At 43.5% G+C, this 19,419-nt stretch overlaps 1 protein-coding gene across 1 annotated transcript; it reads right to left on the bottom strand.

Moving 5' to 3' along the window:
- Positions 1-947: 947 nt before the first annotated feature.
- On the bottom strand, positions 948-18,983 carry LOC144148889 (U20-hexatoxin-Hi1a-like). Its single transcript, XM_077680414.1, has 5 exons — positions 18,854-18,983; positions 17,978-18,035; positions 17,406-17,436; positions 11,519-11,770; positions 948-1,332 (listed from the first exon to the last, which is right to left on the bottom strand). Exons 2-5 carry the CDS (start codon positions 18,005-18,007, stop codon positions 1,043-1,045), a joined length of 603 nt encoding a protein of 200 aa, XP_077536540.1. The 5' UTR covers positions 18,008-18,035; positions 18,854-18,983; the 3' UTR covers positions 948-1,042.
- Between the last annotated feature and the right edge of the window lie 436 nt (positions 18,984-19,419).

Below are 19,419 nucleotides of genomic sequence, written 5' to 3'. Positions count from 1 at the left end.
ACGATAAATATTTCGTTTGCACTTCAGTAGACAACAAAGGTGACTTCCTAACAGCGAACCAGACGCCAGCGAAAATAATTTACTGATCCTTTGTGATTATTCACGTTCAGGTGACATCAAATGGAAAGGTCACACCAGATATTCTTTCCCATGATTTTCGAAAATGGAAAACAAAGGAATATTTAATTATTTTGCCGGCCATTGTGACCTGCTGAGCATCGCAAACCCGGAAACGTTTTTCAGCTGAGGCTTATTTTGTTGTTGCTACACCAGCCCGTAAGGCAGACCTGAAGGTGTTACAAAATGCATCATTGTCACTTTACCCCAGCTGCAAGAGAACTCCAAATGCTCTACGTTAGCATAGTGGGATCATAAAGGTGGACTTAGTCCATGATAGCCTTGTATGGCCTCCTCGGTTATTGCAAATCTGACAGCAAATCTTTGTCTAAAAACATGTCTTGCCGTAAGAACCCGGCTTGAGTTTAGCTGAACTATTTTCATTCCAAGACATGCCAATAGTACGATGCACACATTTTGTAATCTGTCTCATCTGAGTTGACAAAAGCATTGAGCCTGCGTAATCTCGGTCGTTTTATAACAGCTCTTCCCTTTGTTACCCTATTTTTAAGATCGTGCTTGTGCGCCAACACAAAATCAAAAAGGCCTAAGAAATGCTCATTATTACCTCAATATGGGACTCTCTTCTTGAAGTGTTTTTTTTACGTGCGGATTGTATATGTGCAATTATTTCCCACAGCCAAAACAGTGCAAGTATTGTTAGCGAAGCTTTTTGTGCCAAGGAATTACAGGTGTGAGATCTCCCGCGAGGGAATACTTTCCTCGTGACTACTAACCTTAGAGCAAAGTAGAAAATCCGCTCTTGCACATTGTTATCAATGTATCCATACAATCTTCCAAACATGCTACTTGGTAAAGGGGAGAACACCTTTTGTTACACAAAAAGTTTTATTTCAAAATAAATTCGAAATATTCGTTCCTACTCTAATCCAGAATGATCTCCATGTTGGTCATGTCCAGTGTGTTACGAATGCTGATCACCATGCTCCGGACTAGCCCCGTGGTGAGAGCCGGCGCCATGTTCAGAAACGCTACCATGGTGTGGGCCGTCGTGGTGTTCGGTGTGGCCGTGGTGGGTTCCGTCGGCACCACAAGTGATGAATGATAGGTCGATGTCGCAACCTCCACTCATCTCCGTTCCCAAGTGATCGCCAGTTTCCTTATCCACGCACCAGTGGTGAGTTGAAGTACATTGCACTTCTTGAAACTCCCCAGTCGTGGTGTTACATCGGGGTTCGTTCTCCCTATGAGTCGCTGTCAAGGGAACAAAACATGTAACATTAAATCCTTCACCATTAAAATGATTTCATCTAAGATGTACTGTTGCAGCAGAATACTGAGGTATAATTCAAGTTCCATAAAAAAGCGGGCTAAATATTATACTCTCCTTCTGCCACGGTGTCTGTTTTTCTCTATCTCGCTTGTACTTCCTTTACCAGCACCTTTACCTTACTGTGTTTCCGCTTTCACTGAGAATTACTTAGAAATAGGTAATATTGTACCACGGACGCTGATTAAATGGAAGAACAAAAAACGGTGCTATTAAGCCCCTTACTTCAGAGCCTAGCCCTAATTTCCCATTCGGAGGGAGCCAAGAAAGCCATCTAAAAACACTTTATTCACGGTGCAGCAGAACTTTAAAACATTCCGAGAGGCGGCATTGCCCTGACAGCAATATAACCCAAAATGTCCGACAGAAATTAAAGGAGGGCAGAGAAACGGAAAATGGCAGACACTTTCTTTTGATGCTTCCTTTCTCGAGTTATAATGTAGGCTATTATAATGAGTATTAAAAGAAAAGGTGCTGGGGACTGAGCGCAGTCTTATAGTAGATCATTATAGAATGAGAGATGTGGATTCTGTGTGACGGCGTGTTTAACTATGTGGTTCCTTTAACAAGAAACTGCATCGTCACCTCTTGGGATTTGTGGGCATGCTTTTAACCGCCATTGGCACCTTCAGACCCCAAGCTCACCTCAGGAGTGTTTATCTTATTAGTGGCCCTTTAGACCTGGAAGTAGCGGTACATCACTAACCTCACTTCAACAATACTGTGGGGCTTCATAGTTGCTCTATCTCTACATTTTTACCCACCGTCTTGTCCTCCACCACAACGTCGCACTTTTTTACTAAGGTTCCTGATACGACGTAATGATCAACACTTAAGTCGTACTTTGCCTAAAAATATGTGGACGGCGTTTGTTTTGTGTTTAAACTGTAGGTTTAGACTTTTTATCCCGTCCTACGAACTAATCCTTGAATTGTGACAGCCGCCCCTTTCCCACGTGATGTTAGAACTCACTTTTTTTTCTTTGTGAGACCCTTAGCGATAAAGTCGTGGCAAGGCTCTGGAAGACGGATATTTCACATCTTGGACTTCCACTTTCTGGTATGTGTTCATTTCATTTTTGTTAAAGCACGATTCATAGCCAAATTACCAACTTTCTTCAGCATAGAAAAAATTTGTTGGTTTTTTCTTCTTTCTTAGGAATCGGTAAAACACTAAAGTGAAATGGGCCTTCGGAGGAGCAGTTGAATGTTCATTGTGTAACGATATAAAATTGCACATCAACATTTATAGTTTGTCGGTATGGCACAAATAGACGCATCAACATTAAGCCCTGAAATAAACGCACCTGAACATTGCGTAAATTCGAGTCAATCATCAGGTGCTCCTAAACCGTCCGAACGAAACCGAACGGGTTGTCAACGAGTCGTTTGGTGAAATCAAGGTCCGCTACAGCGAAAGTTGCATGATTTGCGGGTCGGAAGCTGTATTTAGGGCCTGCTTGGCGAGCGACGTTCTGCTGGCGGGCGCTTTTGGAAAGGTTGTTCCACTTCGGTTCTTCTCCGTGGCGTATGGAGCAAACGGTGGCGTTGCGATGAGCTCAACTTGTTGCACGCAAGAGACAGAGTTAGTAGCGTGGACCGTAATTGTATGAACGTGTTCCGGTTCACGTTGGCGTGTGTCTCGTCGCAGCAAACCAGTCAGAAGAGTGACATGCGCCAGTCGGGGTCGTTTCCTTTCTACCTTAATGCAACAATTTTCTTACCTAGGGCCACGGTGGAGGAAAAAGTTATATTATTCCTCCACCCTGCACGGACCACCACCCCACAGCTTATAGCTGCCCTATCGAGGCGGCAACTATCGGCGCTCATTAGCAACTTAACGTAGCACTTTGCTTCACCTCTCCTAGACGGCGGCACCATCTGAATTAGGAATGTTATAGCGAAAGATTCAAGACGCGTTCTTAGAACTACAGAGGCTTGAGTACAGAACCCGTTTGGCCGAGTGCATCACAACTGCCGTGGCGGCTAGAGTGATCGTGTGCTCTAATTCCTAGTGCCGACGTATCAATCGAACTTCTTCTGGCGATGTAATTCTCGTGACAGATATAATTTCGGTAAGGTTCGCTGTGCACCGATGTTCACTCCAGTGAGTAACCAAACACATAAATTTGTCCCAAAGTAATTTTATACGAGGCTTGTGAATAACTACGCGTGCCTTCAGATCGGAAGTGCAATAGGTGACGACAAAAAACACCGCTTTACACTGCACATTGCAAAAGCTCCGACGTTTAGAACCAGTGATCCGACAACATCGCACCTGGAGCCATTCAACTGATCTAAAGCCTAGCAAGCTCTCCATGGCAAATTCGTTATGGTTAGTCTTGTCGTAATGGGAAGGCAACCGCGTTTTGCTCTCGTTGGCCTTGCACCAACAGTCTCAGAAATACCATCACAAAAGCGTGCGCGAAGAGTACAGACAGGGTAACGAGGTTTAGAACGAATGACTCTCAGTTGCGTTGTAGTACCTCTTACATTAGTGCCCCGTAAAGATGGATTTGTTTCGTAGAATGGGCGTCTGCTGAAGAGTTACAAGAAGAGTAACATGAAGGGAGAAGCGTTCAGTGAGGCGAGGTATAACAACACAAAAGCATTTTTGCTGCTCCTTTACTTCTTGCTTGATATTGCGGTAGCCTGTAATAAAAGCTAAGTAGAAGCAGCATTCCGCTCAGGTATTTACCACCTAAATTCGAGAAAGGCTACGAGAAATACTTAATGCGCCCAATAATAAAATCTCTATTAGCAATTGCCATGATTGATTATCTCGGCGTAGTGAACGATATTTTTGTTTAGATCATTTTGAACCACACAGTGATACTCTACTTTTTTACACACTATTACAAAAATATCTGTCCAATACCTCGAAATGTTGCGCATTAAAGGCGCAGTTTATAAGCGCCTGCTTCAAGGTATTTTACGTCTATTGTTGTGGTCGCCCGTTGTAACCAAGAGAATTAGAAAGAAACCGAATTGACCGCGAGCAGGTAAGGTGATGAGGAGTGTATGGTGAAAAGGCGACGACGAAGGCTGTACGCCGATGGTGCCTTGTGAGACGTGCATGGCGGTGGCGGAACCCTACGAGATAACGCCAGAGTAGAGAGCGTGGTCGCGCTTTCGCCGATGATGTGATCATCGCAGGATAAGAACTCGTACTTCCTTGTACCACTTGACATGGTGTGGATTCTCCGACCACTGTGATTACGGTTGTGCGCCCAATTTTTTTATGAAGTCACTTACTTCCGTACCGTTGTCATCCTTAGCGAGTTTTGTCCTCCGCTCTGTTTCTCTATTTGCAACACATTCTCTATCGCGCCCCGCTTCTCCCCTCAGTCCTGTCACCCCCTTTCGCCGTTGCTTGGAACGAACTACGACGCCAGTTTTTTGCAAAGTTGGCACCCTTGCAAATATTGCAGGTGAGACATTCTTCCTTGTATATCTTCTAGTCTATGGCTTGCAGGATTTTAACCGTTTATTGTCCTCCCATGTGCTGGTGAACCAAACGTATGCACGTATGTTGCGTAAAATTGGAAGGGGTTAGACAGATAGTCTGTGCTAAACTGGCCATAGCGTCCGATTTCCTACAGTGGCCACAATGTAAGACGTCGCCGCCTTCTTTAAAACGCAAAGTGTAAGCATCCAAACGCGTAACTGGGTGGACGCGAGGTTTTATAGGGAAGATGAAACTCCTCGTGCGCGGAGCGGCGAAGAAAATAAATGACTTTCATAGCGAAGAGAGGGGTAAGAAGAAAGCTAATAGAGACACACTGGAAGAGCAAACAAGAAGCGAACGCGAAAGTTGTGGAAGTGTGAGCAGGACAGCGAAATAGGGGAGTGCGGTTATTTGTACACCCCGCTGGCTCTGTTGCAGAGCCGACTACGTGATCGATACCTTTCCGAAGGTAATAAGAAGAGGAGCGCTATACAAGTAGGCTGATATGACTTCCTGGTTTTTTTTTAGACAAATAGAATAAAAATCTACTCGAAAAAAGCTGGGCTGCAAATTAGCAGCACAGAGAGGCTTTGGATAATGAACAATATTTTGGGAAAAAAATGCGCTAAATATGTTTTACGGGACACCCCCCCCCGCCTCCCCCAATATTATTTCAATTTTCTTTAGAATTGTCATTGCTCTAGGTTTTATTTGATGCATTATATCTCCTTACTGAAGGCAACGTATTTTTTTTTGATAAAGTACTTGTGCTTTTCAATTGTGCTATTCAGCGAAGCCTGAGTGCCCGTGTTTTATACATCACGTTTATTCGTTATGCACGACAAATTTTCTCCTCTATTTTATAATTTTACTTGTCTACACCACTTGTACTCGTTAACTGGCGAGGTTGTTTAATTTGCCAATTTTCATCAGTGTAGGTTCTACACCATCATTTATTTCCACAACAGCTATAAAGAACAAAAGGGGTGCTACCGACTTAACAGAGTGCCTTGCTTAAGTAGCAACCCGCAAAAATATTTGTAATGTGGTAGGATAATTTTTTTCCTTCCCATTCAATCACAAAACTAACAATATCACAGAAGCTTTACGCAAAAGCGCATGACGCCAACATAAACAATGAGCAATTGCCTAAATTAAGCCTTTCCGCTCATTCTCGAGACAGGCGAAAGCAGATTGCAGGCCTTGAATAATGCCTTTTCACTATGAAAAAAAAATGCATGGGCGCAAAGCCCTTGCCTCTATAATGTTTAAGCCCTGCGGTTACCTCCAAAAAAATAAATAAATAAATCAATAAAGAAATCAATAAAAAACAAAAAATAAAAATAAATAAATAATTAAATAAGTGACGAGAAACTGACAGGACTCCCTAAGTCATGTGTTTACTTTATCACCAACGTTTATGTAAACAATTATTTGTAGACCGCGGCTTAATGTGCACTCTTATCCGCAAAGAGCAGCGGCCTGAAGGAGGCGAGATATAGGCGAGGAGGCAGAGCAGACGTGCGTGTGATCCGTTCGCGGAACGTCGCGAAAGAAGGCGAGGAGGCCGACGCCTGAGCGATAAGCGGGTGTCACGAAGGAAGGCCACGAGGACGCGTGCGGCGCAGAACCGTGTCCGATAATCGAAGACGAACCTACAGCTGTGGTCCCGCTTACAGCGGTGAGTCTGAAACAACGCCGTGCGGCGAAAAAGAGAAAAACGCTACTGTTGCGTGCAGCTTCACTACGTTCAACTCTTACGCATTACTGCGAGCCTCCTTCATTTTTTATTCGAAAACTGCATGCGATGTTCGGACCTCGAAGCGTAGAAGAAAAGTATTGAATACTTGGTCCAAAGTACCGTTCTTCAATCACCAACAACTATTCATGGGTAGACTAAATACGATAAATATCGCCTCTGGTGCTCTTCCTCTCAGGTGTATTATTTGAGAAACAGCACAAACCTACGTAATTTATACATGCATTCTTCCCACAAATCTTTTCCTACGTGCGCTTTGGCTGCTTGCTTTGCACCGAACATTTAGAGCGCGGAAAAGGTTCAATGTGCAATCATTGAGGTTTGTGCGATCATTCAGGTTTGTTAGGAAAACATACACACTCATAACTGCTGCCATATATGTCTACCTGCGCCAACAAGCTTTGGAGTGGTAGGCACACCACACAACGTGATTATGCGTCAAGTCGGTGTTTGCAGACTAGAAAAAGGCCTATTTCAATCAGGCGGTTAGCTACAGTGCTTTTTTTTCGGCTGCTGTCTTCAGTGATTTGTTTTTGACAGCTTTTCTAGGCCAATGGAGTGTTTTTTCGTGGAGGAAAACATGCTTCAGGTGTACCGACGCGTTAACTGTAGCGTAGTATTCTGGACTCCTCCGTCCAACTATTGGACTCGGGTGTGTTTTTTAGGCTTGGATAATTCCGGTCGTTTCTAGACCCCCTGGCAGTTACGCATATAGTCCCGCGTGGAGGCACCATCCGCTTTCCGGATGTCCAGCTTCTTTTTGCGTCCACAATAACAGCTGGAGTATGAACTCCTCGCAGGGAGCTGGATGTCTGTTCGGTATTCTTTCAGCCAGTGTGGAGCTGTCATTGCTAAACCGTGCTTCAGAAACGCTCTCAGCTACCCCTTAGATTCATATAAGCGGAGTTTTTAGATCACGTAAGCTGTGTTCTATAGGCAGGTTGCCTGCACATGTCACTGTATAATTCGCCAAGCAGTGCCCCAAGGAAACCAAACGTGGCTTATGTGACGAGCATAGCCAAATTGGGAAAGAGGCCGTCAATCTCCCTGCTGCCGCTTTAATCTACAGGTGTCTCACCCGCCTAGCCTTATAGTGGCCAATGACTAAAGCAAAACGGTTTTTGTGTGCCCCTAAATTAAATACAGAGTCTAAGGTAGCCCCCACCCCATAAGTAAGAAAACTGTGGAACCAGGTGAAGTATCGGAATGAGATAGTGCCTCGTGTTGGCAGTGTAGTGTATGTCATTCTAAGCACTAGGGAAGAAAAATGGCTGGACAAACCTGAAGGTTCCTCGTAGTTTGCTTCATGAAAATCTCTATACGATGCAAGTTGGCAGCAAATAGCGTGCGAACGCGACAAGGGTAGATTTCGTCGGGCCCACGTTTACTCTTTGTGCTTCGTCACTGCCAGGAGCGTTAATTAAATCATAAAATTTTTACAGTTGCCTGAAACGCTCGGCTTTGTTATGCATATTTCAGTATGCTTTCCATTAACCCACCAGCAAAGCAGCTCTTGCTAAGTAACTCGGGGGACGAATTGCAAAGCATGCTTTCTGCACTGGACGAACAGAGTAGAACCGTGGGCCTGAAAATTAATATGCAGAAAACCAAAGTAATGATCAATAGCCTCGGGATAGCACAGCCGTTTGGGATAGGGGGCGAGGCAGTGGAAGTGTAAGCGAATAAATCTACTTAGGCCAAGTTGTGACCCCCGATCCCAACCATGCAGCAGAGATAATTAGAAGGATCAGAATGGGGTGGAGTGCATACGGCAGACATTCTCAGATAATGAATAGCACCCTACCATTGTCACTGAAGAAGAAAGTGTATGACAGCTGCATCTTACTGGTACTCACCTACGGGACAGAAACTTGGAGGCTCACTAAGAGGGTTCAACTTAAATTGAGAACGACTCAGCGGGCAATGGAGCGGAAAATGCTAGGTGTAACATTAAGGGACAAGAAGAGAGCGGAGTGGGTCAGGGAGCAAACTGGTGTTAAAGACATATTGGTAGAAATTAAGAAGAGGAAATGGGCGTGGGCAGGGCATGTAATGCGAAGGCAAGATAACCGCTGGTCGTTAAGGGTAACAGAGTGGATCCCTAGAGAAGGCAAGCGCTGCAGGGGGCGGCAGAAAATTAGATGGGCAGATGAGATCAAGAAGTTTGCGGGGATAAATTGGTCACGGTTGGCACAGGACCGAGGTAATTGGAGAAGACTGGGAGAGGCCTTTGCCCTGCAGTGGGCGTAGACAGGCAGGTGGTGATGATGATGATGATGATGATCAGAAAAAAAGATATATATATATCACTGAACGTATTCCAGTTTTATGAGCAATTGACCGCCTTTCGGCATCAGAGTATCCTTCCTCTAAACTCGTGTCTGTCCCAAACAGCTGAAGGAGCGTTTAACCAACGCACAAATTAAACTGAACCCTAGGGAAGATGACGAGAAAAAGGTAGTCGTCATACCATGCATTCTCAAAATGTCCCAATTCCTCAAAAAGATTGTACGACGTGGAAAGTTAATATATTGCTTTCTGCTCAAAAAAATTACAATTACCGTGCACGCGAGGAAATTTTACACTTGTTCTAAAATGGAATCGATGCGCTAATGAATGAGCAGGCTTGGCAGGCCGAAGCTCGAATGATGGGCTCAGCGAGCACGACTTAAACGTGAATCGAGCAATACGTGGACATTGTAGCATTCACTGCTGTTACCGCAGCTGTACTCCAGGATATACACGTACCCGTATCTCTGTTATGCGCGGAAAGGAGGTACCGGAGAATAGAGAGGCTGCAGAAATAGCAAGGTTACAAATTCAGTTCCTCGGGGCGGCTTTCCGCTGGCTTTCACATAAAGGGCTAGATATTTTTCCGAATTTATCTCTCGTTGACTATATATGGAGTGCCCGTGTTGGTGCTTTGTGTGTCTTTTGTGCGTTTTGCCTCTTTTGTATTTTTTATCAAGTTTGTTGCACGTAAGTTTATTGTGTTTCCTCTAAAAAAGTTATCGAAAGGCAACGCCTGTGAAATTTTCCCCTTGGCCTTTCTCCGCTTTCTTGACTGCCTACCATTATTTCTGTTTTATTCAACGAGGCCTTTATTTCCCAACCTGATTCGCTACACGCATAGGGACAGTCTCTGATTTGGGAATCTAAGTGCCATATGTAGCTTAAGAGGGTTCAACACTGGTCGACCCTTCTCGACGTGCCATACTCACTCGAGTCACGGCCTGTGTTTTAAACAAAGATGACTTCTCCCCGAGAAGTCGGGCTAGCGCTGGTTACCGCCCCCGAGGGAGGAAACCCGTATCTCCAAATAAATACCCGAGAATGTGGAGCGGAGACCATCCCCATGGGTAGCCTAGTGGACACCTCTCCCGACGCGTATTCTGGAGGCCGATGTTCGAACCCCATCACGCGGGCCCGTTTTCCCCCACTTTCTTTCCTTCCCTAAAAAAACTGTATCTGCCTCAAGGATAATAAAAGACCTACCGCTTTTTCGCCGTTGCCTTTTTAGGTTTTCTTGACTGCCTACCCCTATTTCTTTTCGAGCCCCTCATTTCCCATTCGTGCCTCAAGCCAGCGCCTAAAGCCAGGTCGTAGAATTCGGCGCATTAAAAACCATAATATGAATCAGATTCTAAGGGAATGCGGCTCAGCTACCGTTGTTTACTGAATGAAATATATATATATATATTTATGGCCTCTTCGTGCAAGTGACGATGTCTCCATCTCAAAGAAATGTAAATTATAAGAGCTTCTGTTTCATGAGAGGTTATAATTGCTGACTAGAAAGGTAGCAGTACTGAGACACAGAACACTGACGTGCATCTGAGAAGCTGCGGATAAAAACACTGCTAGAGGGGTTTCTGAAGATGGCAGCCTTTATCATGCTCAGAAAAGCAGGCAAAACAATTTAAAGCGAGAGGAACATACAGCAACTTATTTATCCCTTGAACGTGGGATATATCTAAATTGAGAACTTGATGTTTAGTGCGATTCGTCCTACTCTTTGAAAAATCTTTGAAAAATTTTAGTGGAAGCATTCCTCTGCGTATATGTAAAGGTATTTTTGTGCACACGGCTTACAGAATCAAAAGATAAGAAAACGAAATAAAAAGGACTGATTCCGCAAACGCCTATTCTGCTTCAAGTGGGCTAGTCCTGATATGACCAGGATTTGAAAGCATAAGCTTTGTAAACAAACTCCGTGCACATTCGCGTCAACAATCATGCAGTAAGCCTTAAGCGACAATAAAATTGTAATTCAGGTCGTAGAGGGAACTCATAATAAACATCAATTTATTTAGGTTATAATACTCTGGTAATGGCGCTTTTGGAAGCAGTAGAGTCGCGCGTGGGTCAGAACCACCTATGGCTGTTTTTAATGGCTACGTGAAACCAGGTACCGGTACGACTTGTTGCAACATTTTTATCGCTACCTTAAACCGTTCAAACCTAGTTTTTTGTAGCGTGTAGATCAGTGTGTGGGTCAACTTACCGCACTTGGAGGATATGCACAAAAGTAAAATGATTCGATAGGAAAAGTTTTCACGTCCCAAAAGCGTGATATTTATGTTTTGGCAATACTTTATTGTAGCATGGCTCGATGTCCGCTTTCCCCGTAGAGAGTCATAAACAAGCGCTAAATAAATTTGTTACCCTTTACTTCGTCTGTCGCCGCTTTTATTCACTGTGAACGTTTGGGACAGCCAGCTAGCCTGTACCCGGCCTTTTTTAGGTTATACCTTCAGGTTTATCTCACTTATTTCATGAATTTTCGTTGCTTTCTGGGCTTCTCATGCTCCACTTTCGAACAGCACATCGACTAAAATGACATTTTGAAGTAATAAAAGGGGTTTCGTTTCTTAAGATTCACTTAGTGCTTCGGATTTACTCACCGTTTTGCTGTTGCCAGTCGTGGTGCTTACGAATGCAATTGCAAGACTTGACCTTCTTGGATGGGGCTTTGATCTGCCCAAAATCTTTGTCGTAGCAGGCACAGAACCGGCTTCCATCTGTAGCTTGGCCGAAGCATTGAATAGGTAGGTAGTGGCCGTGCTCATCGCATTCAGGAACAAGCAGGCCGGTGTGGTTGCCTGTTGCACTCTGTTCGCGGCGTCTGCGCTGGCAGTCCGTTTCGCCAGCTGGTGCTAAACACCAAAACAAAAATAGGGCGTCAAAGAAAGGAAAAATTGTTTGGTAAAGGTAAGCCGAAATTTCTTATTTGAACTGCCTGTGTATTGTTCCGTTCGCGTGAGCGACAAAGTTTTTAAAGGCACATTACTTTTAGAACGCAAGGAATATTTAGGCAAACCCAAGTTCTGATCACTGAGGAGCGAACAACTACACAACAAGCGAGAAAAATATATAAAAGTATAGCAGAGCATTCGATAAACGCCGGAACGCAATAAAAGCTCTGTAAAATTTTCTCTGTCTAGAGCCATTACATTCCACCACCACACTTGATAAACACAGGTCGCACGCGCTTTTCTCACGCTCAGTTGTGACGTTGTAACGGGGGGGGGGGGGCAGGAATACAAATTAGGAATGACGTGTGTTCACCGCACCACATCGAATAGGGGAATTTATGTGTGAGAATGGGGCGGCTGCTTGCGGTACGACAGAACGTAAACGTGCCCTTCATATCCCTTCATATACGTTATCGTAACCTACATCGTGATCTAGCCATTCGATAGCAAAAGGACCAGATGTAAAACATTATTGTTTTGTTCCGCTCATGTGATTTAATTTGGGGAGAACTATTTGTAGAGTTCACGTCGGATTTTGATATACTCCCATGACATAGTGAATTTATCCGCGCAGAGGGTCGCATCATGGTTGGATTGTTTGCGCCCGATCTCTTCGCCCTAAGCATAAAAATTAGAAACAAAAATGAGGCCAGACGGGTATTAAGTAACATTACCAGTTACTATTCATTTATACTTTTCTATGCTAACTGGAGGTGTCCAAGCCAGGTCTTGTTCTAGGTCCAGTGACTAACCACTGCGGCCGAGGTGCAAACATCTAGGCATTTCAAAATACCCCTCTTAAAAGTTTTTGGTTTCCACAACACGTCATATACTTTAAAAGGCTTAAGCCTGCTCTTCAGTCCAATGATATGAGGTGGCATTACTTTTCGATAATATCTTAAATCCCCATTTCAAGCGCAAATATGGGTGTGGTACGGCGTGTTAGACAGTTACGAGCCAATACATAGGTCTTCATGGGTTTTTCCAGCAAGAAAACAGCTAAACGTGTAATATATAGCCTCAACACCTGATTAAAGTTTCCCGTGCATCAAATGAGTGCTCTTAGGCCATACGGTACATTGCGTTCTTTGTTTTTCAAAATAGGATGTCTCCAGTGCTCAACTATATAACTATTGCAGCATTGGATGTCCAAAAATTGTTGGTGTAGAATATAATATTCTGGCATATTGGCTATTTTTTTCTTTATAGCTTGTTAATGAAATTCATTTTAATTATTGAGCGCCCTCCATCGACTAAGTTGATGTAATCATTGCGACACGCTTTCAGCGGCAAAAACCATGAGCTAATTCCTACTTCAAGCGCAAGCGCTTATTTTCAGTTGCGGAATACAGTAAATCGACAGCGGGTAGGCAGTTATTTATACAAAAACGTTCCAACAGCTTCACGGAAAGTTCTTAGGCTCCGAAACGTCGACTGGGCGCTGCACGAACGCAGCCTCAGTGAAGCCCCACATAATAGTTGGAAAAATACCGCGGCGAGTAAATGCTGAGAATGCCGCTTTAAACCACATTTCTGCGCTTCGAGGTGGTCTTCGTAAAATTTGTTTTCTTTTTCAGCAGCACCAGCTACACGCCACCCAGAGTTATTCGTTGTAATTCTGAAGTTTTTTCATTCCCTTCCAATTTATTGGCGTAATACTACACTGAAGATCTATCTGCAAATATTTTGCCCTTTTTTGTTTTTCTGTGAATACAGAAACAATTACTTAGAAATATGGCAGAATTTATTCCGACCCGTTAGAACCGGGTTTAGAGCTACGGCTGTGAATACGTCAAAAACAGACGAACTTTGTTAAAAATCGCTGATAAGGGATCATTCCAATATTCGAGATTATTGTATGCCGCCAATTCAGACCAAAGAAGTTACGAAAGCAGCACGTCGTAAATACCCTAAAGAACTTACTTAAACTTACCTAAACCTTTCCGTTTTCAGTGTTATATCATCATTATCAGCAGCAGCAGCAGACGCCTATCTAACACCCACAGCAGGGCAAAGGCCTCTCCCATATATCTGCAATCATCTCGGTCCTGTGCTTAATGCGACCAATTTATCCCTGCAAACTGCTATGATATCATCTGGCCATGTAACTTTCTTCCTCCCCCTGCTACGCTTGCCTTCTTTAGGGATCCCCTCTGTTACCCTTAATGACCAACGGTTATCTTGACTTCACAATACACGGCCTGCCCATGATCATCTTTTCTTAAATTTTACTAATATCTCTTTAACATGCGTTTGTTCCCTGACCCACTTCGCTCTATTCTTTTCACTTAACGTTACACCTATCATCTTCCATTCCATCGCTCGTTGAGTCATCCTCAATTTAGGTTGAGTCCTACAGTGAGCCTCGAAGTCTCTGCTCCTACAGGTAAGATGCCACTGTCTTACACTTTCTTCTTTAGAGACAATGGTAGGCTGCCATTAATTATCTGAGAATGCCGGCCGAATGCACGACACCCCATTCGTATCCCTCAAACTATTTCTGCCTCATGGTTACGATCCGGAGTTACTACTAGGCCTAAGTAGATATATTCACTTGCCAATTCCACTACCTCCCCACCTATCTAAAACTTCTGTGCTCTATTGAGGTTATTGGGCATTACTTCGGTTTTCTAAATAATAATTGCAGGCCCACGATTTTTGTGTACTTGTCAAGTGCTGGAATCATGTTTTGCAATTCGTCCCCCGAGTTATTTAGCAAGGTACCGCCGTCAGAAAATCTGAGGTTGCTGAGTAATTCTCCATTAACCCTCATGCACAACTTTTCCCAATTCATTGTCCTGAACACTGCTGTAGACGTGCTGTGAATAACATTGAGGAGATCGTGTCTCTTTGCCTGACGCCCTTCCTTACAGATATTTTACCTCTTTCTTTATGGCGTACGACGGTAGCTGTGGGCCCATAGTAAATATCCTCTAGTTTTCTTACGTAAAGTTCATCTACATCCTGACTCCGGAATGCCTGAATGACTGCTGGGGTATTGACAGAGTCATATGCTTAGTCCTAATGTATGAAGGCAATGTTTAGGGGTTATGTGTACTCTGCGCAATTCTATATAACCTGAGTGATCCTGTGAGTGTGGCCCATTATTGAATAGCCTTTACAAAAGTGTGCTTGTTCATTGGGCTGGCTGAAATCTAATGTGCCAAAAATTCTGTTAGCGATTACGTTGGTAACTACTTTGTATACAACTGACAGTAAGCTATTCGGACTGTATTTTTTAAATTCTTTTATGTCACTTTTCTTATAGACTATGATAATATTCGCGTTCTTCAAAAATTCCGCTACACACACGTTCATTAGGCATTGCGTATAAGGTTTAAATGTTTTTATAGTACAATTTGCCCGCCATCCTTCAAGAGGTCTGCTGTTTTGTTATCCCCAACGGGTTCTTTGTCCCCTTTCATTTCCTTCAAAGCCTTCTTTAGTTCTTTTGTCATTACTAATGGGATGTCTGTTTCCTCTGAACTACGCCCTCTAAAGGTACTATCCTGGATGTCAAGGCTACTGCGCACATCTCGTTAAAACTCCCCGGCTACTCAACCATTTTATCCCTATTTTGTATGACATTGCCTTGCTTTTCGTCCAGTGCAGACATCTGAATTTTCCCCATTCCTAGATGCGTCTTCACTGCTTGAAGGCTGCCACCGTTCTTTACAGCATGGTCAATTCTCTCCATATTTTACTTCCGCAAGTCAGCTGTCTTACCGTTATTGATGAACATCGAAAGCTCGGCTAGTTCTATTCTGTCAGCTGTTGCGGATATTGTAATGCTTTGCGGTTTCCTAATTAAATATTTCGTCTCCTGCTAAACTTCACCAGTATCCTGCCTAGCCATCGTGCCCCCGACTTCTACTGCACACCCTGTCATAATGCGTGTAATATTGACGCTGGCTTTATGTGTCGTAAACTCTGCTTCCTAGGTTAGAGCTGAATATCGGTGCTGCAGCGCTGACCTAAATTCTGCAACTTTCCATCTCACTGGTAGCTGATTGTTCGGTTTCTTTCGTACTAGCTTTTTACGGTCGCTCCTCAAATCTAGCCTAATTCGAGATCTTACCATACGGTGGTCACTACACCGCACCCTTCCGAGCACTTCGACATTCTGCACGACGCCAGGTGTATCGAAAAGTAGGAAGCCTATTTCATTTTTATGCTCTCCATTTGGGTTCCTCGAAGTTCATTTCTGGCTCTCCAGTTTTCGGATGAAGGAACTCATTATGCTACAATTTATTCTCTTCTGCGAACTCTTTTATTAACTCTCCTGTGTTATTTCTAGACCCTGGACCATAGCTTCAACTGCCTTGTATCTAACTTGCGTCTTGCCAACCTTACCATGGAGGTATGCCATAACTACCGTATAGTGTATTTTTATTTTAGCCATTGCCGATTCCACAATTTCATACAGGCGTTCAACTAGATGGTCGTCGTTGTTAGATCTAGGCTGGATGTGTCACCTTGATTTTGTTCGTTTTATTAGACCTAATTGCAAGACCGGCTACCCTTTCATTATTGGTATAATGGTGCATGTATTGACTTGGAATCCCTGTCCCAGTTCTGTTTTCTTCAATAGACCACAGTAACATAGGACCCCTCCTTTTATCACCGCTGTGAAGGATCCACATGGTCTCCTATCCTCGCTAGGCTCTATTACATCCCATTTATAACACTAATATCTTAAGCGACCCCTCTAGACTCGCCTCGCTCAATGAAATTCCCGTGTTCAACTTTGCCAGTTTCAGCTTCCAATGGCGGCCTGTCCGAATCCGGGGATTCTTGTCCCCCTCCGCCGCGTCACGGGTATTCGCAACCACTGAAGACTGATGGTAGAGGGTTAGTTGGAGCATGCATGTGAGGTTGTGGCCATAACAACAATTGGGGGGAGGCGGGGGGGCAGGCAATTCTGCTATGGCGAGCGAGTGCTTTACCAGCGATGTTGTTCGCCGGGATCAGGCCGCACCCCAAGCCTCATTCTGCTATTCCCTCCACACATCGATTTTTAATTGTTTTTAATCCGGTGGGAATTTCGCGGCATTGGGATTCAAACCACAATCCGTCTGCACGTGAGGCGGATGCTTTACCTTTACACCACCACGGCAGGCATTAAAAAGGGTTACAATTACCGAACGCGACATACAGGTACATCACAAGCAATAGGCAAACTTTGTCAATTTACCAGCAATGTGCTGCATGGCGTATTTATATAGGTCACTCTAGGTCATTGTCATACCGGACCGTGACCTATATAGGTGCGCAATGCAGCGCACTGGTGGGAAATGGTGCTTGTGATGTACCTGTTTGAAGTCTGCGGTAATTGTAACCTGTTAGTAACAATTTTTATACGTGTTGAAGGGAAATATCCTTTCTGCCATATAATAAGCGCACCCCGCCGACTTCGGACGCTCAAAACTTCACATATTGCGGTAAGTAGAAAAAGGGGAAGAGAATGTATGGAATCTTCAAGGGTGTTTTTACGGGGCAGAGAACATAGTAGTATGCAATGAAGCAGCAATCTTACCACAGCTTGCGAAGGCCACGCATGCCAAAATCTGCAAATGAATTGCGTCAGAAGTTAGCACTTTCATTATTGAAAATACCCGAATAAAATTTATTTTGAATACTACGGCACAACAACGTTGACATTTATGTTTATCTTATTCCATATCTTCATCTTTGTCTAGAGTATATCTCATTCTTCCCAGAGTATTCTCAAATAGCCGAATTATCATGCTGAGCTGGTTTTAACTTGTTCCTGCCGGGCTCGAAATTTAAACTGTCGTTATCGCACAGAGGCCTATAAAGCAGGCTTATTTTGTTCCCTGGTTTTTTTAGAGTGCAATACCACGTAGCTACCGTCATGTTATTTTAAATTGATCATGGTTGCATTAAATAAACATTTTGTGTTATTTTTAAGTGCCATGCAAAGACGCCAACGTTTTATCATCAGATGAAGATAAAACATGAGCTATTTTCATTAATACGGGACATAAAAGGGAACATGAGCGAGTGTCCCACCAGACGACACCACAGAAAGCAAGGACGGCATTTAATTTGGATAAAAATATTGTCTTCCGAACAGTGTATTCTTACCAAAATAGGAAACAGGCCTGTCGGCAACATTCTCTTGCTGCGTACGTTTTACTTTTATCTGAAAAAAAGTAAAACAGTGTTGGTGGGACATGACATGTTTTTAAAGTGATGGCTCTACAAATAAAGTGCAACCTAATATTTAAGCGGGAAGATTTTCTTATTAAACGGACGGCGGCACTTCAAAGTACAAGAAGCGGCAACACACTTTTGAAGCGGTTTAAAAGCTTTCTTATCATCTAATTCTCAGAAAAAAAATATATAAATATATACACATATATACCTACCACCACGAAAAATGTTGAACTCTGCAGCACTTGTCGCCTTGTAATGCGATGTTTTCTTAGTTTATTTCTACAATGCCTTGGGCACCGCCCTAAAAGACGGGGCGTTATTACGAACATTTAGCAGGAATGTTCTGATAAAGTTAAAAAAATTGTTCGTTGTATTCTATATCCTTCATTATCCTTATCATTATCCTTCATTATCCTTATCTCGCAGGTTCAAAACTCGGAAACTTCGCTTGGACAAGCAGCGCGCTTATGATCTTTGCTATTTACACCTAAGAGCTCGAAACGCCTTAACAACATTCCTCCGCGTTTTTATATTTAAATTGAAACATGCGGAAACACTGAACTTGAAAGATTTACTCAACAGTGCATAAGAAATTGTTTTCGAAAAATTCACTTTTACATGAAACCATAAGTATTCATGATCAATTTTTTAGCTTTCAGAAGCTAATGACAAACAAGGTCAGTTCTACAAATTTCTACCACCAACTCTATAAGGTGTTTTAGCATGTAAATGCACGCGTCACTGGTGGTCACAGCGTTGCTATGTGAATGCAATAAATAAGAAAGAGCTTCGTTCTCTACTCACAAAGAGTTGGCGGTTATAGAAAATCGCTGCCTCTTTGCGATCTGCTGGCAGTGGAGTGCTCTAAAGAACAGCGTTTCCCGATCTGCGCCCCGGCACCCGGCGTGGGCTGTCCAGATACGCTGCAAGATATTAATCAGCCTCAGATCGTCTTCCCTGGTGGAGATGGCGCGTAGCGGGTCATATATCGGCTGACGCTGTTCCGGGACTTTCGGAAGGCGCCGAGATGTCTCCTGCAGCCCGGCAAGGACGAGAACCAGACATATTGCGATATTTTCCAGGATATTTTCCAACGTCCACCACCTCTTCTTTTGGCCGCCATATAACGCGAAACTATATCTGCCTGTCCGGAAGAAAAAAAAATGTGAGCAGATAAAGTCGAATCGCCCCAGGGTCATTGCGTAGTAGTAAAAAATCGTGAACACCCATATTTTATTACTGAGCGAGTCTGGGTTGTTTGTCTTTTTTGTTTTTTTATTGGCGGTGAATATATTGTTCTCTCACTAAATCTACATTTACGACCGTAAAAGAAGCGGTAACTAAACTGCAAATTTAAGAGCTGACCGTAT

This window comes from Haemaphysalis longicornis, unplaced genomic scaffold (genome assembly GCF_048455015.1).
Source record: "Haemaphysalis longicornis isolate Haplotype H1 unplaced genomic scaffold, Haemaphysalis longicornis Haplotype H1 scaffold_8, whole genome shotgun sequence".
In the NCBI taxonomy this organism is placed as follows: Eukaryota; Metazoa; Arthropoda; class Arachnida; order Ixodida; family Ixodidae; genus Haemaphysalis; species Haemaphysalis longicornis.
The sequence above is the reverse complement of the archived record's forward strand: the minus strand, read 5'-3'. Positions and strand labels throughout refer to the sequence as shown.

Excerpts from the sequence above, each read along its gene's own strand:
- LOC144148889 (XM_077680414.1), bottom strand. The coding sequence starts at position 18,007 with ATGTTGCCGACAGGCCTGTTTCCTATTTTG. Across the intron at positions 11,771-17,405 it reads CGTGGCCTTCGCAAGCTGTG|CACCAGCTGGCGAAACGGAC; the intron begins GTAAGATTGCTG and ends TTTGGTGTTTAG. Across the intron at positions 1,333-11,518 it reads CGACTGGCAACAGCAAAACG|CGACTCATAGGGAGAACGAA; the intron begins GTGAGTAAATCC and ends TTCCCTTGACAG.